Consider the following 13,478-nt stretch of genomic DNA (forward strand, 5'->3'; position numbering starts at 1 on the left):
AGTCAAAATGCTTGATAGAGTGGCCTCCTCCTTTTTACAGACTGGGGTCATGATGGTAAACAAGTATGCAAAATATGAAAGCAATATCTCAATGGACTTTGAAAATATTTGGGGTGGTACGCAAACTTTAACATTTATTCTAAGTCGAAATGGGGCCATAATTCAGTCAAAATGCTTGACAGACTTGCCTCCTCCTTTTTGCAGACTGGGGTAATGATGGTAAACAAGTATGCAAAATATGAAAGCAATATCTCAATGGACTTTGAAAATATTTGGGGTGGTACGCAAACTTTAACATTTATTCCAAGTCGAAAAGGGGCCATAATTCAGTCAAAATGCTTGATAGAGTTGCCTCCTCCTTTTTACAGACTAGGGTCATGATGGTAAACAAGAATGCAAAATATGTAAGCAAAATCTCAATGGACTTTGAAAATATTAGGGGTGGTATGCAAACGTTAACATTTATTCTAAGTCGAAAAGGGGCCATAATTCAGTCAAAATGCTTGATAGAGTTGCCTCCTCCTTTTTATAGACTGGGGTCATGATGGTAAACAAGTATGCAAAATATGAAAGCAATATCTCAATGGACTTTGAAAATATTTGGGGTGGTATGCAAACTTTAACATTTGTGTGACGCTTAAACGCTCACGTCGACGCCGGAGTGAGTAGGATAGCTTCCCTATTCTTCGAATAGTCGAGCTAAAAATGGGCAGGACAATTTGGAAATGTTTTATAAGAAATGCTTTTTTGTGTTACACAATACATTCATATTTGTAACCACTTCAGGCAGGTATTAAAAGGGATTTATAAACCAAGTGTACTTGCTGAAAAGCAGAAAACATAGAATTGATATAGATAATCCCATTCTAAAGAAAAGGATACATTGAAAGAAATTTATTTTTGAGACAGAAATTTTGTTGGTGAAAATTTGGTAATCACAACTTTAGATTTCATAAAGCAATTAATGTGTATAATTATTACTTACAGTTCCCAATCTGACATATCTGCCTGAAGCACTGGTCACTGGCCTTGCAGTGTGAGCTGTACGTGGAGTTCTAATTGCCTGTTCCATGGTTCCTGGTCTACCTGACTGGGTACCAGGCCTCGCAAAACCAGTAACAGGTCTACCAGACTGTGACATGGGCCTAGATTACAAAGAAATTTACAAATCTAGCATAACCTATAAAATAAGCAATAAAGGTGCTGGGTATGTCAAGTTAAAATCTATTTTAAGAATGTTAAAAAAACACAAAGCATGACAATAAAATTCCTATACACCTAGACAAATAGGGTAAACAACCTATCAAAGCAACACTGAGGTTTATCCTGTGTTGATGCCATCCTTCTTCATAAAACAATGTTCAGTCATCTTGTTTTATAATGCTGTTAAAGCAAAAACAAAGCATTGAAGTAATATTAAGTTATAAAACCACAAACTAAAGTACTGATTTAACAGATCATTTTTGCATCCTTGCTGCATTAGTTCCGAAATTCTCCATCACTTGAAGTATAAAGATGGATGAGGACAGTAAGATACATGATCAGACACTATGACTTTCCAAACACTTAGTTGTACAGTTTAACTCATACATTGCTATGTCATTATAATGCTGTTAAAGCAAAAACAAAGCATTGAAGTAATATTAAGTTATAAAACCACAAACTAAAGTACTGATTTAACAGATTCATTTTTGCATCCTTGCTGCATATAGTTCCTGAAAATTCCTCCATGCACTTAGAAGTATAAAAGATGGATGAGGACAGGTAAAGATACATGATCAGACACTAATGGACTTTGCCACACAACACTTAAGTTTGGTAAAAGGTTTAAACTATAGTCCATTGCTGATGTCATTATACACGATAAACAGAGAATTTTACTACTTTTAAAAAGAGTTGGTATGAACAGTTTGTAACTTATATGAAACAACCAAAAAAAAAGATGAGAGCTGTCAGAGAAGACAGGGTATTCAATTATTTTGATGCTGGGTAGTGAAATATGTGAGGAAACTAGAGCTATCACTGAGTGATTAATACCTCTGCAATAGTTAAAACTAAACATTTCACGTCTGAATTTTCTGAATAGACAACATAAAGTGGGGGTATGGGTGCTCCACTCCCAACTTTATTCATCTCTGAAAAAAAATGTGATACACATCTATGGTTCATAGACAGTCACATATGGTGTAGGTGACGATGTGGAACAAGTTACAGCTATTTTAAGCTGGAATAAAATCCATATAGTAATAATAAAGACAGTCAATGAAACAGCATCAAAAAAATCAACCAAAAAGTTTACGTATAAAGGGGCATAATGCATGGTATAATTCTGCCAGAGTAATGAACCTTGAATCATACGATGTAAATAATGATGTGGAACACCTATTTTATGTTTGAATCAACTCTATTTAGTAATTACAGAGGTATAGTGAAAGTGCATCAAAACTAAGTAAAAGGAGAAATAATTCATGAAATATCATTGCTACAATTATGGACCTAGTATCTTGGTATGTAATGATAATGCAGGAATAAAATTATGTACAAATAAAATCTATTTAGAAATAACAGAAGTACAGTAGAAGTCGTCAACACTTTTAACCTAAAATTCTAAGAAAAAAGGGGGCATAATTCAAGAAATATCTGTGCCAGAGTTATGGATGATGATGATTGGTGATGATATGACACAACTTTTTTAAGTTTGAATTAAATCAGTATTATAAATAGGGATAAGCCCACTTGCCCCTGAAAGTCAAAAATCAGAAGGGCAGGGTAAAATATAAAGTACACTTAGGTTGCCCTAATGACAATTTCAAATTTCAGACATATAATAATGTCTCTATGCTTTACAATGATTATTATTATTTTGTTATAGACTTCAGCACTGTCGAATGGCAAGGAAAATGTATATATAAAGTCAAATGTAGATATCTTAAAAAGGAAAAGCCATTATGATTTAGCAGAGATAGCAAATGTATTAACAGAGATAAATAGAAAGTGCATCAAAACTGGAACCAAGCTCTAGAACCGGAAGCCAGCATAAAGGTGAGTAGGATTTTGTACAGGTGAGCTAAAAACTGTAGTAAATAAGGTACTGAACCGTGATAATTACTTTATATCACCAGAAAATTTATGACCACTGACAAATCTATCAATGGAAATCTAAACACTGCCATGTGCGTTTCTTTGCTTTGAAGATGTAAATTTCATTGACATGTATTACTTATTTACCTGACTCCCTGACTGACCGCTCCCTGACCCTGACCTGGCTGACGGAGGGATGTGCCAGGCCTTGCCACCTGAGCTGTTACATTATCATCCATTAACATTTCAGCAATACCTTCTTCATCCCAGTCAACTTCATCCACATACACCTGACCAGTCAATGCTCGTGTTTTCAGTGTCCATGCAGCCTGGTAAATGAGAATCTTTTTTTACATCAGGCTAAATTTATATTTCTTATTTCTTTTCATAAATATAACGGGCTTAAAAGAAGTCTAGACATACTAAGATATAAAGAGTGTTAAGGTCAGTTAACCAAAGCCTTACAAGGTATTTTGAAAAGATCCAATAAATCTAATCTAGCATAAATTTGTTTGTTTTGTTGAGTTCAACATCATTCTGAACCAATTTAACATTTAGCCTGCTGGCGGCAAGTGATTCTGCCTCTGCGACCAAGATCTTGGTCTGCATTGTTTGCTATTCAGTCTGACAGTAAATTTTCAGTGAACATCCCTTAAGGCTTTGAATGATATTCATAAGTGGTACTGCCCAAATTGAATGATGGACCAGTCCATTTTAGAAATTTTGCAGGGTAAAGGTTAATGTCATATGGTGACTTTCAAGCTTCTGTTCATGGGAAGGACCCAAGATGCCCCTCCAGGCATTATTTCAGGCATAGGCAGGCACACACGTAGAACAATCAACACTTTGAATGGTTTCCACACATGGAAGAATTCTACATCCCAAGCAAGGATTAATTCCTGGCAAATCACTGGAGCAGACACATTAACACTTCTGTTATGAAAGCCAACAATTCCAGAGCATTTATTTTATTTTCCAAAATACTTTCCAATATCCAAGATCAACCAAAAAAACTATGCTACAAGACACTCAGGACTACATCTTATCATAAAACACAAAAGTGTCATGATGGTTAAAGGTAATGTCAGCAAATTAGAGATGGCCCAGCATAGGTCAGTAAGGTATAACAACAGGATACACCTTAGGATTAGTACTTAACAGCAAGACAGGAAAGTTTCATAAGCCAACTTTTAAGGAGAAGCATGCCTGTAATATCTATATACATAGTGTAACATGTGATACAAATATGCCACATCAACACAAAGACATTCACACCACTTCACATTTTGTAATGTGTTCCTTGGTTATTTACGTTTTGAAAGAAAATGTTAACAATCATGTGAACGGCTGGTATCTGTGAACCATTTAGATTCATGTTTTAGGTGAATATTGATTAAAATCGATTAGATATTTCATTTGCAATAAAGATGTAAATAGCCCAAAGTATCTGGAAAAAAGGAGGTCCACACTCTTACACAACGTTTAACCTGTTAAGAATTGTCCATTAGATACCAAGCTGTACCTCTAGAATCAGATTTCCATCTACTTATAAACAAGTTTAACACTATTACAAGGTAACTTAACACTATTACAAGGTAACTAGCAAAAATATGTAGCCAAAAACTTTTATAAATCAATACAGTACCTGGAACAACTGATACGGGGACTGGAAACCGGCATTTATCTTATCTTATGCTGTCGTCCAATCGAAGCGTATGCCATAGGTTATTCTGCTATTACTCAAACACTTACGCCTTACAGTTTAACTCGTCCTTTCAGTGAAAATCTGGGAAAGCATTTGTTGAATTTTATGTTGAAACCAAAAGTTCTGCCATGAAATTATTGCCTGCATCTGTTTTTAAATGGAAAATATCTACATTAATGTTACTTTTCGCCCTGTGAAAATGGCTAAATCTAGACTTGTCTTACCCAGAGAGAAAGATGTCGTTTCTTACATGATATTTGCCTTGTTGATTCAGAGTATTTAGAACAAAAAAATTAGGACATATTTTAATGAAAATAGCAAGTCAAAACTGTAAACTGTTGCCTGAAAATATTTGTTTATGATATTGCTCTGTTCTTCACCATTTAAATACGTGTTAAACCTAGATGATTTTTCTGCAGTTTTATCTAAAAGTTCGGAATACTAATGTAACTTCGTTGTTGGCCTTTTAAAAAAAATATTGTTATTTTAATTTAAATACATTGTATTTTTCACACATCAGTTTTAAGTTTAAATTTTTTAAACTAATTTTTGGAGTTTAAACAACAATTTCGTTTGAAACATTCCCTATGTTCAAGAAGAATGTTTGTTTCTGTATGTGGAAAACTGACATTATAAACAATAATTATAATTCTGGCTCTACAAGATTAAGAAAAGTGTCAGCTTTCTGTTATTTTCCATTTTTTTTAAATTCAAATCCAACAAAAATCGGCCCTTTGATAAAGGTTTGAAGTTACCTGGTAAAATATTTCTTCAGGGAAGTGAGCTCGAGTTAATTCATAATAATTAAGCATATCACCACATGCAGTCGCATGCTGTTTTTGCTTCAGAATCCCTTTAGATCAATCTCTGATCATCTAATTATCGCCACTTAACATGTGACTGGTAAACCCTTTGAACAATAAGTGTTATAGCTCCATGATTAACATGAGGTAATATGCTAATTACACGCTAATCGATAGTGGCGAAAACAATGTATCGATCGCTAACGACTGGTCGATATTTACAAGTATGGACGACAGCATAATACAGATAAATGTATTGATTTATACGGAGTTTCTACTCCCCGTATTAGACCTTCCTGACAGTACCCGCTCAATATGAGAGCTAGATGCAGTCATCTAAAAACTATAATTAAGTCAGTTCATGACTTTCTAATATTCTAATAAATTCTAACCAAATTTATATGATAACTGTATAGTATTACAGCACATGTAAGCAGGTGTGCTACAGGGAAAATTTACTGGATTTTGGATTGAGTTGAGTTATTCAATTATTGACTTTGATATTATGTCTAAGAAGAATTCTATAAAAGACTGAGTATTTCTTCTTATCCTTTCCTGAATATCTGGTTCAAACTATGATGTATGTATTTAATTTGTACATGTATTACTAGCCTTCTAGGAATAAAATGTGTTTATACTAATTTTTTATACAATTATATCCAAATCTGTTGCAACCGAACTTCATCCCAGATACCTAAAATGTCTTTCAATAAGACTAGCATAATAAAATCTTTTATCACCTGGTCGTAAGGATTCTTCTCCAACAGTTGTGTACAAATATCAACACATTGTTGGTATTTTCGTCTTCTGAAGTAGCTATATGCAAGAAATAGAGGGTCCATTTTTAAATTGTTTTCATTGGAAACTGGAATGCATACACAAGCATAAACACAGATCACATCCGAAGTCAGTAATCTATTTTGAGATGACCCCCATCACCCTTTTCCTCCTCTCGGACGTTTACGGAAAATGACGAGTCGCGCGTGATATGTAACAGTTAATATGATTGGACGGCCAACGTCCGTAAATGAATTACTAATTTCCGTAGCAAACATGGGAGTCGACGCACCGCTTTTCATATTTTCATTGATTGACGAAGGATATCTTCTATTCCTTATCGTTTACTTTGTATCCTTTAACTTTGCGTAAAATTCTTAAATGATCTGTGTTTTCTTTTACTGGTATTTCCCCAAACAACATATCAAAACGTATTTGATCTCCGTAAAGGTGAAAGGAATTCGGATATGGCCAGTCACCGGATACAAGTGCCACGTTCAGGCATTCTTACATACCACAGGTTTACCAAGTTGAATGGTCAGAACTTGAAGATGAAACAGCCACAGTTGACTCCTTCAAAGCAATTGTCAATGTGTCTCTACATAGTCCAAATAATAGATTTTGGGACCGCCAAATAACTTTTAAAATTTAACAGTCGTGTCACGTCCAATGAAATCCATTGGGAACGTTTTCTGGTACATGTACAATGTAATTGTAACGATGACATAATTAATTTATGTTGACATTGAAGCATTAGTGTTTTTTTTCAGGCCTTTTCAGCACTCCGGGTGACATGTATTCATAACTTTATCATGACATCACAGTATATTAGGGGTTCTTATTGACCAATCAGAGAGCTGCATTTTCGAGTACCTGCCAGTTTCCACTTGGGTATAACAAAGTATATTTACAATGAACATATAGTGACTTTAGAAATAAATATCACACTATTTAAGAAATCAAATTAAGATTTTTCACTGCACATGCCCCAGATGATGCTACAGACAACAAAACTTGAAGTTTCATTGAGATATTATATCAATTTAGTACCTTTATTTTAGTTAAAAGTTTGAGATTTTACACAGGGAGTCTATGATAAAGTCCGAGTAAAATGTAATCAATACCCAAGTGAAGTAAGTATCATTTCACAATGTTCTGGACATGTTAAAATTATGAATTGAGTGATGTAACAAAACATGCAGACTACAGTACTTTTGCATGCTCGTATATTAGGCACTTAATTTCAGTGCAGTTTTAAACAGAAAGGCAGAATCACACAGACAAATTTCTTGAACGTCTTTAGTCCAAAATCTTTCATCATTGCTACTACTAAGTATGGAAAAAGGAAGGAGCTGACTGCAATTTCAGTATACATACGAAATACACACACTCTTATTGTCAGAAATATCAGTATTTGGATGCGACTACCAACAGAAAAGTGTGTGACATTGGCGAAACTGGACTCATTGAGACCCAAAAGTTTTTAAAGATATCTACTCTCACTCTTTCTAAATCTGTGTCTGTTGTATTCTGGATAGATTCCAGAATACATCCTCTTTTCGGCGGAAGTCGAACTGTGTTGCACACACAGCTTATAAATGTCATTTCTACTTTTGAATGTACAGTTACTTAGATACATTATTTTTAAAAATCCATATCTACTGTTCTAAGATAAAAAGATATGTAAAAAAATCAACATGAACCTTAGACAGAAAAGTTTGAATATGTTGTATTCCTTTAATATTTAAGGTAGTTGTGCATGTTTGATAAACCGGAAGTGATGGCGTAACATTATTTATCCAGGTACTGTAGAAAAAAGTCTGGATTCGGCATACAGAAATGAAAATCATTTTATGAATTAATGGCAACCTGTGAGTAAATTTACTACACCGGCAATGTTACTATCTTTCTAAAGTTAAAATATGATATTAAAACATCTGACATGTTAAATAATTCAAAATAATGTCTTAAACCAGTTTTAAATGTGCTTATCACTTTAATTGTGGGCAAATGCCTCAAAAACAAGCACATGGACCTATACATTTTGTTTCACAATATGACAGGCCATTATGTTTATTTACAACTGTGAAAAAATTTCACTAAATTCTATGTTGTAGAAAAGTTTCTGTTTGTGAAAATGTTTTGTTTTATTTGCTGAATTTTCTAAGTATACTTTGAAATTTTGAAAAATCAGGGTTAGATCAAATTCTACATTCAATGTGGAAAAGATTTTGATCCAAACATGCAGAACTACTTTTAAAGAAAATTTTGAACAGATCTCTTGTATAACTAGCAATTTATTAGCTCACCTGTCACAAAGTGACAAGGTGAGCTTTTGTGATCGCGCGGTGTCCGTCATGCGTCCGTAAACTTTTGCTTGTGACCACTCTAGAGGTCACATTTTTCATGGGATCTTTATGAAAATTGGTCAGAATGTTCATCTTGATGATATCTAGGTCAAGTTCGAAACTGGGTCACGTGCGTTCAAAAACTAGGTCAGTAGGTCTAAAAATAGAAAAACCTTGTGACCACTCTAGAGGTCTCATTTTTCATGGGATCTTCATGAAAGTTAATCAGAATGTTCATCTTGATGATATCTAGGTCAAGTTCGAAACTGGGTCACGTGCAGTCAAAAACTAGGTCAGTAGGTCTAAAAATAGAAAAACCTTGTGACCACTCTAGAGGTCACATTTTTCATGGGATCTTTATGAAGGTTGGTCAGAATGTTCAACTTGATATCTAGGTCAAGTTCGAAACTGGGTCACGTGCCGTCAAAAACTAGGTCAGTAGGTCTAAAAATAGAAAAACCTTGTGACCTCTCTAGAGGCCATTGATTTCACAAGATCTTCATGAAAATTGGTCGGAACGTTCACCTTGATGATATCTAGGTCAAGTTTGAAACTCGGTCACGTGCCATCAAAAACTAGGTCAGTAGGTCAAATATTAGAAAAACCTTGTGACCTCTCTAAAGGCCATATTTTTCATGGGATCTGTATGAAAGTTGGTCTGAATGTTCATCTTGATGATATCTAGGTCAAGTTCGAAACTGGGTCACATGCTGTCAAAAACTAGGTCAGTAGGTCTAAAAATAGAAAAACCTTGTGACCTCTCTAGAGGCCATATATTTCATGACATCTTCATGAAAATTGGTCAGAACGTTCACCTTGATGATATCTAGGTCAAGTTTGAAAGTGGGTCACATGCCGTCAAAAACTAGGTCAGTAGGTCAAATAATAGAAAAACCTTGTGACCTCTCTAAAGGCCATATTTTTCATTGGATCTGTATGAAAATTGGTCTGAATGTTCATCTTGATGATATCTAGTTCAAGTTCGAAACAGGGTCATGTGCAGTCAAAAACTAGGTCAGTAGGTCTAAAAATAGAAAAACCTTGTGACCTTTTTAGAGGCCATACTTGTGAATGGATCTCCATAAAAATTGGTCAGAATGTTCACCTTGATGATATCTAGGTCAAGTTTGAAACTGGGTCACGTGCCATAAAAAACTAGGTCAGTAGGTCAAATAATAAAAAACCTTGTGACCTCTCTAGAGGCCATACTTTTCATGGGATCAGTATGAAAGTTGGTCTGAATGTTCATCTTGATGATATCTAGGTCAAGTTTGAAACTGAGTCAACTGTGGTCAAAAACTAGGTCAGTAGGTCTAAAATTATTAAAATCTTTTGATCTCTCTAGAGGCCATATTTTTCAATGGATCTTCATGAAAATTGATCTGAATGTTCACCTTGATGATATCTAGGTCAGTTTCGAAACTGGGTCATGTGCGGTCAAAAACTAGGCCAGTAGGTATAAAAATAGAAAAACCTTGTGACCTCTCTAGAGGCCATATTTTTCATGAGATCTTCATGAAAATTAGTGAGAATGTTCACCTTGATGATATCTAGGTAAAGTTCAAAACAGGGTCACGTACCTTCGAAAACTAGGTCAATAGGTCAAATAATAGAAAAACCTAGAGACCATATTTTTCAATGGATCTTCATGAAAATTGGTCAGAATTTTTATCTTGATAATATCTAGGTCAAGTTCAAAACTGGGTCACATGAGCTCAAAAACTAGGTCACTATATCAAATAATAGAAAAAACGAGGTCATACTCAAAACTGGGTCATGTGGGAAGAGGTGAGCGATTCAGGACCATCATTGTCCTCTTGTATGTAGTAATTTTGGAACAGTTTCATGTTTGCCTTGTTATGTTTTCCTTGACTCTGTGTAAGGTTATCACATTATCAGATTTAGAATGTGATTATCTTAATGCGAGAACTTGTTGTGAAAAACTCAACTTTGTGAGTATATAAAGTTTATTTGCTTCATTCTTGTTGCTGAAACAGAAAAAAATATACCTTAACCAATAAAATATATCTTTACATATTTTATTATTGACTGTGACACAGATGTAAAGTTTATCAGGGCTTCCTATTCCACCTTGCACTTTACCAGGGTACTATGATTACCCCTACTTTTGTTCACTATTCCCTCTTGAAAAGATCTCAGAATTTAAAGAAAATCAGCTTGATGTGTTCGGTGTGAAAGAATGTTACTTATTTGCTGTCTAAAGGACTTTATTTGATAAAAAATGTGTACTTACTGATAGAAAATATATCATTAGTCAGGATTTTAACTTGACCATCATTTATGATACAAAAACAGTTACCCTTGTTGTTAGAAGTTGCTGGGAAAACTCTTCCCTCATATGGCCCTGTCACCATTTCCGCAAAATAATGTGTATGTTTTGTTATTTCAGTGGGTTTTACCAGAGATAGTTCCACAAGCCATTCTGACAGTTTTACTTTTGTTCACTGGGCACTGGTTGATCTTTCTTGTCTATGGAACATGTACTGCTTGGATCATTTATAGGTTAGAATTTCACATTTTATACTTTCTGTAAATTTGTTTTATAACCATGATTTAAAGGATATACAGTAGTCACCCCAAGGGCATTCTGACATACTGGAGGTCTACTATGGTTTCCGGAGCAGCTGGAACTAAAGGCATATTTCAACACTATTTTTAGGCTGATGCAAATGCCTGGAAGGAAGGGCAGTCTATCTTTACAAGAACATTTCAAGTCTAACCTTAACATTCCTTCTATAAACCAAATATTTGTAGTTTATATCAGATGTAACGATATTTTGTTGCCAGTTTAAAAACCTTTTTTGCTGTTTGTAATCCATCTCATCTGTCGCCGGTAATAAATGGCAACCCTTTGAGTTATGTAGTCAGAGATCATCACTTACATTCTTTAAGTTGCAAGTTCTTTCCTCAATGATGATCTGACTCGAGACTTTCGTCCCTTACTTATCATTTATGCAGCTAAGCTGTCAGTTTCATGCTGAGTGTTAGTATTAAGGTAGTTCTGCACATCTGATTTACGAGAAGTGACAGCGTAATGTCATCTATCTGGAAAACCTAGAATAATGCCTGGTAGCTGTTATACAGGTAGAGAAAATGTTGCAGGAAATCTGTATATTTTATCCAGAGTATTAAGTAAAAAAAGACTCAGATCTACTGTCTTTCTTAAGGAAGTAGCTTACCTTAATATTTGTGTGCGCATGCCCAACCAGAAGCTAACGTGACGATTTACGACGACGTTTACGACAAACTAAATGTGTTTGTATATCCATTCTTCAGGAAAAAAAAAAACATGAACCTGTCTCTGATCTGATGCTTAATGGTTTAATAATGCAGAAATAATGAATAAATTGCCGCAGAAACGCTTCAAAACATTGTTGCTTTAAAAAGACGTCATTGACGTCGTGACATTACATGTCAGTTACCTTGCAAAATTAATAGCTTTTATTTTGAAAGTACGTAATTCTGTGCATTTTCTTTATCTGAACTATTTTTAAACAGCCATTATTGCTGAAATATTTCTTATGTGTCTTTCGCTCTGAATAATAATGAGTATTTTGCTTCTTTTATGTAGTTACAGTTGAATATCGTTACCTCGATATCGGTTAGCTCGATACTCCGGTTAGCACGATGTGTTTTAGTCGGTCCCGATTTTTCCCTATATATTTTAATGTAATTATTTATCATTACCTCGATATGATTAGCTCGATATTTTGTTTAGCTCGATGAGATTTTTCAGTCCCGTCAACTTACCTGTACTGTTTTTACACCTGGTTTCGTCGATATCACAGCTTGTCAAAAAGTATCCATGTTATGTGTAAGGTGTGAAAATCAACCTATTGTTGTCCGGCGATATATTAATCACAATCAACTTTTATCAAGTTACTTTGTGTGTTTGTTGTTTAATCTTTAAATCCAATTTAAATGTCAGGAAGTTTGCATTTTAAAAAATTCCCAATAATAAGTCTTATAAAACAGCGTGCAAACGGGCAAGCTGTTTTCCAATATAACAACTAATGTGGATGAAATATTTTTTCTGTCTGACGGAGTAAAAATCTGCCACTTAGGGCTGAGTAATAATATGCGTATTTAACTGGCAAATTTTCGTTATCGAAGCACAGTCAAAATGACTACTCATCTAGGAACATTACCGCTACATTCAGACTAGTTTAGGGAAGGAATAAAAATACAAATGTTTACACGTACTTTTTGAAAAATTAAAAAAGTTGTATGTATGTATGTATGTATTTAAATAGGGTGTTTTATTTGTCAGTAAAATTTAAATCGTATTTACGTTTTATATTATTTCTTTCCCCTTTCAAACCCTTTGAAAATGCATTGGATATTATGACAGTATAGACGTCCGACACAAGTACAAAGTAGTCCCAGATAGTCGATATCGTTACGTCGAACTTCGGATACGTCGATGCAATTTTTACAGTCCCTTGAATATCGAGGTAACGGTATTCGACTGTATATTGAAATGTTATGCGGAATGTAAGAAAATGGATGATGGTAACCAGTGTTATTGGGAATAAAGCTGGGTGAAAGGTTTATTTATACGGCCATTTTCAAATAAAAATTGGGCAGTTTGATTTGTAATACCTATTTTTCAGTTTCCATTGATAATTTGTTACTTATATATGTTAAAACTAAGCTAAAGATTGTTCAAATTTCAGTAGAAAATTGTGGTTTCTTGAATTAAATTGATGTTACCATGGAAAGGAAGCCTGTGACCTATATATC

At 34.4% G+C, this 13,478-nt stretch overlaps 2 protein-coding genes across 2 annotated transcripts in view; one reads left to right on the forward strand and one right to left on the reverse strand.

Annotated features, from left to right (window-relative positions):
* Positions 1-6,485, reverse strand: part of LOC128558956 (tetratricopeptide repeat protein 8-like) — a 41,040-nt gene extending 34,555 nt beyond the window's left edge. Inside the window, exons 1-3 of the mRNA XM_053549455.1 lie at positions 6,330-6,485; positions 3,229-3,410; positions 986-1,145 (exon numbers count right to left, since the gene is read on the reverse strand). Of these exons, the coding sequence (XP_053405430.1) occupies positions 986-1,145; positions 3,229-3,410; positions 6,330-6,431 (444 nt within the window). The 5' untranslated portion in view covers positions 6,432-6,485. The remainder of the gene's footprint in view (positions 1-985; positions 1,146-3,228; positions 3,411-6,329) is intronic.
* An 87-nt stretch (positions 6,486-6,572) lies between these two features.
* Positions 6,573-13,478, forward strand: part of LOC128558957 (protein cornichon homolog 4-like) — a 30,544-nt gene continuing 23,638 nt past the window's right edge. The window contains exons 1-3 of the mRNA XM_053549460.1: positions 6,573-6,717; positions 10,598-10,666; positions 11,125-11,237. Of these exons, the coding sequence (XP_053405435.1) occupies positions 6,592-6,717; positions 10,598-10,666; positions 11,125-11,237 (308 nt within the window). The 5' untranslated portion in view covers positions 6,573-6,591. The remainder of the gene's footprint in view (positions 6,718-10,597; positions 10,667-11,124; positions 11,238-13,478) is intronic.

This window comes from Mercenaria mercenaria, chromosome 1, assembly GCF_021730395.1.
Source record: "Mercenaria mercenaria strain notata chromosome 1, MADL_Memer_1, whole genome shotgun sequence".
NCBI classification, from domain to species: Eukaryota; Metazoa; Mollusca; class Bivalvia; order Venerida; family Veneridae; genus Mercenaria; species Mercenaria mercenaria.